At 40.1% G+C, this 1,728-nt stretch overlaps 1 gene segment (V, D, J or C); it reads right to left on the bottom strand.

Moving 5' to 3' along the window:
- Nucleotides 1–947: 947 nt before the first annotated feature.
- Nucleotides 948–1,728, bottom strand: LOC138804373 (immunoglobulin kappa variable 2-30-like). The segment is given in 2 exon segments: nucleotides 948–1,279; nucleotides 1,662–1,728. Coding segments are annotated over 2 exon segments (381 nt in total).

The raw sequence follows: 1,728 nt of genomic DNA, 5'->3' as shown, positions 1-1,728 counted from the left end.
CTATGTACAGCATCTTTATAAGAAAATAAATTTTTTAAAAGACCTATAAACAAAACAAATCAAAGAAAGTTTGGATAAATGGAATTGAATTAAACTGCAAAGCTTCTTCATGGCAAAGGACATAGCAAGCAAGATCAATAGAAAGTCCACAAACTGGGAGAAGATCTTCAGTAGCCATATAGCAGACTAGGACCTTATACCTAAAATACAATTAGAACACAAAAATTAAATCCCCTAAAAACAAATCTTGAAAGAAACAACATACCCATTAATGAGTGGGCTAACAACTTAAAGAGAGACTTCTCTGAAGAGGAAATAAGAATGGCCAATAGACACTTGAAGAAATGCTCAAGTCCTCTAGCCATAAAAGAAATTCAAATCAAAACAACATTGAGATTCCACCTTACCCCAGTTCCAATTACTCTATCCTTCTTAGCCCAAAATGTTCTTCTTCAGAAGCCAAGGTATTTTCTCTCCTATGATCTGAAGTCTACTCACATTACACTTCTCTGTAAACATGCATGTTCCTATGTCAGCCATCTCTTCTAGTGTCAAACAGGAGAAAAATGCAGTGAGTAAATTAAAGACTGGGTTTGTGACCCAGTCAAACCACAGAAACTGACCTGAAAAAACAAAAACCAACAAACAAAACAACAAGAAGTAAAAGTCTGGATGTGTAGCAGAAATGGAAGAGAACTTGTGAAGTCATTAGTTCAAACCTAAGTACCACACAAACAACTAGATTTATCTGATATCTCCTGTTTTCTGTGCTTGCATGATTACTCTCCTGGTTGTTGTAGATTGTATGTTGTCTCATTGACACAGACTTTTCACCTCCACTCAGAGTCACTCTCACACTGACATAGTACCTGAGACAATTTGCTCAGCTGCTCTCCAGACCACCAATGCATGAGCACAGCTGCCCTAGTCAGAAGGGAGGTTTTAGTTCAGGGCTGTATCACTGTGGGAGGATAATGTGTGTGTTGCAAGCAGTAATAAACTCCAATATCCTCAGCCTCTACCCTGCTGATTTTCAGTATGAAATCTGTGCCTGACCCACTGCCACTGACTCTGACTGGGACCCCAGATGCTCTGTTGGAAGCCTTATAGATCAAGAGTTGTGGAATCTGGCCTGGCTTCTGCAGGAACCAATCGAGGTAGATGTGTCCATCCTCATACAGAAGGTTATGACTAGACTTGCAGGAGATGGAGGCCGACTCTCCCAGTGTGACAGACAGGGAACTTGGAGTCTGGGTCATCACAACATCTCCACTGGATCCTGAAATTAGAATAAGAAGAAATGCAAGGTTATTCACAACTATAGACAGACACGCATGTATTACTTGTATTTTGATATATACTGCATTTTATTCATATCATGCCTTGACCCAGAATGTAAAAATAGCAAAAATTAAAGATCAGACGTTTGAAACCATAAATGAGTCTCTAGGAGTCACCAACAGTCTTCTCAACCAGAAGAATATATATCCAAGCATAAATTCTAGCACTTTCTGGAACGTTTCTGACTACCTAAGACCTTTTCTTCATTTGCCCCATCATGGATAACAAGATCTGCACGTCTAAAATGTGGATTGAGCACCATGAGTGCTAAGAGCTCACCCTCCCACCCACTCTCATTCCTCATCTCCCATTGCTCTTACCAGGGATCCAGAGCATTAACAGCCACACGAGCCGAGACAAGAACGTCATTTTTAGGAGTGAAATGAG

This window comes from Dipodomys merriami, unplaced genomic scaffold (genome assembly GCF_024711535.1).
Source record: "Dipodomys merriami isolate MVZ:Mamm:240054 unplaced genomic scaffold, mDipMer1.0.p SCAF_36, whole genome shotgun sequence".
Lineage (NCBI taxonomy): Eukaryota > Metazoa > Chordata > Mammalia > Rodentia > Heteromyidae > Dipodomys > Dipodomys merriami.
The sequence above is the reverse complement of the archived record's forward strand: the minus strand, read 5'-3'. Positions and strand labels throughout refer to the sequence as shown.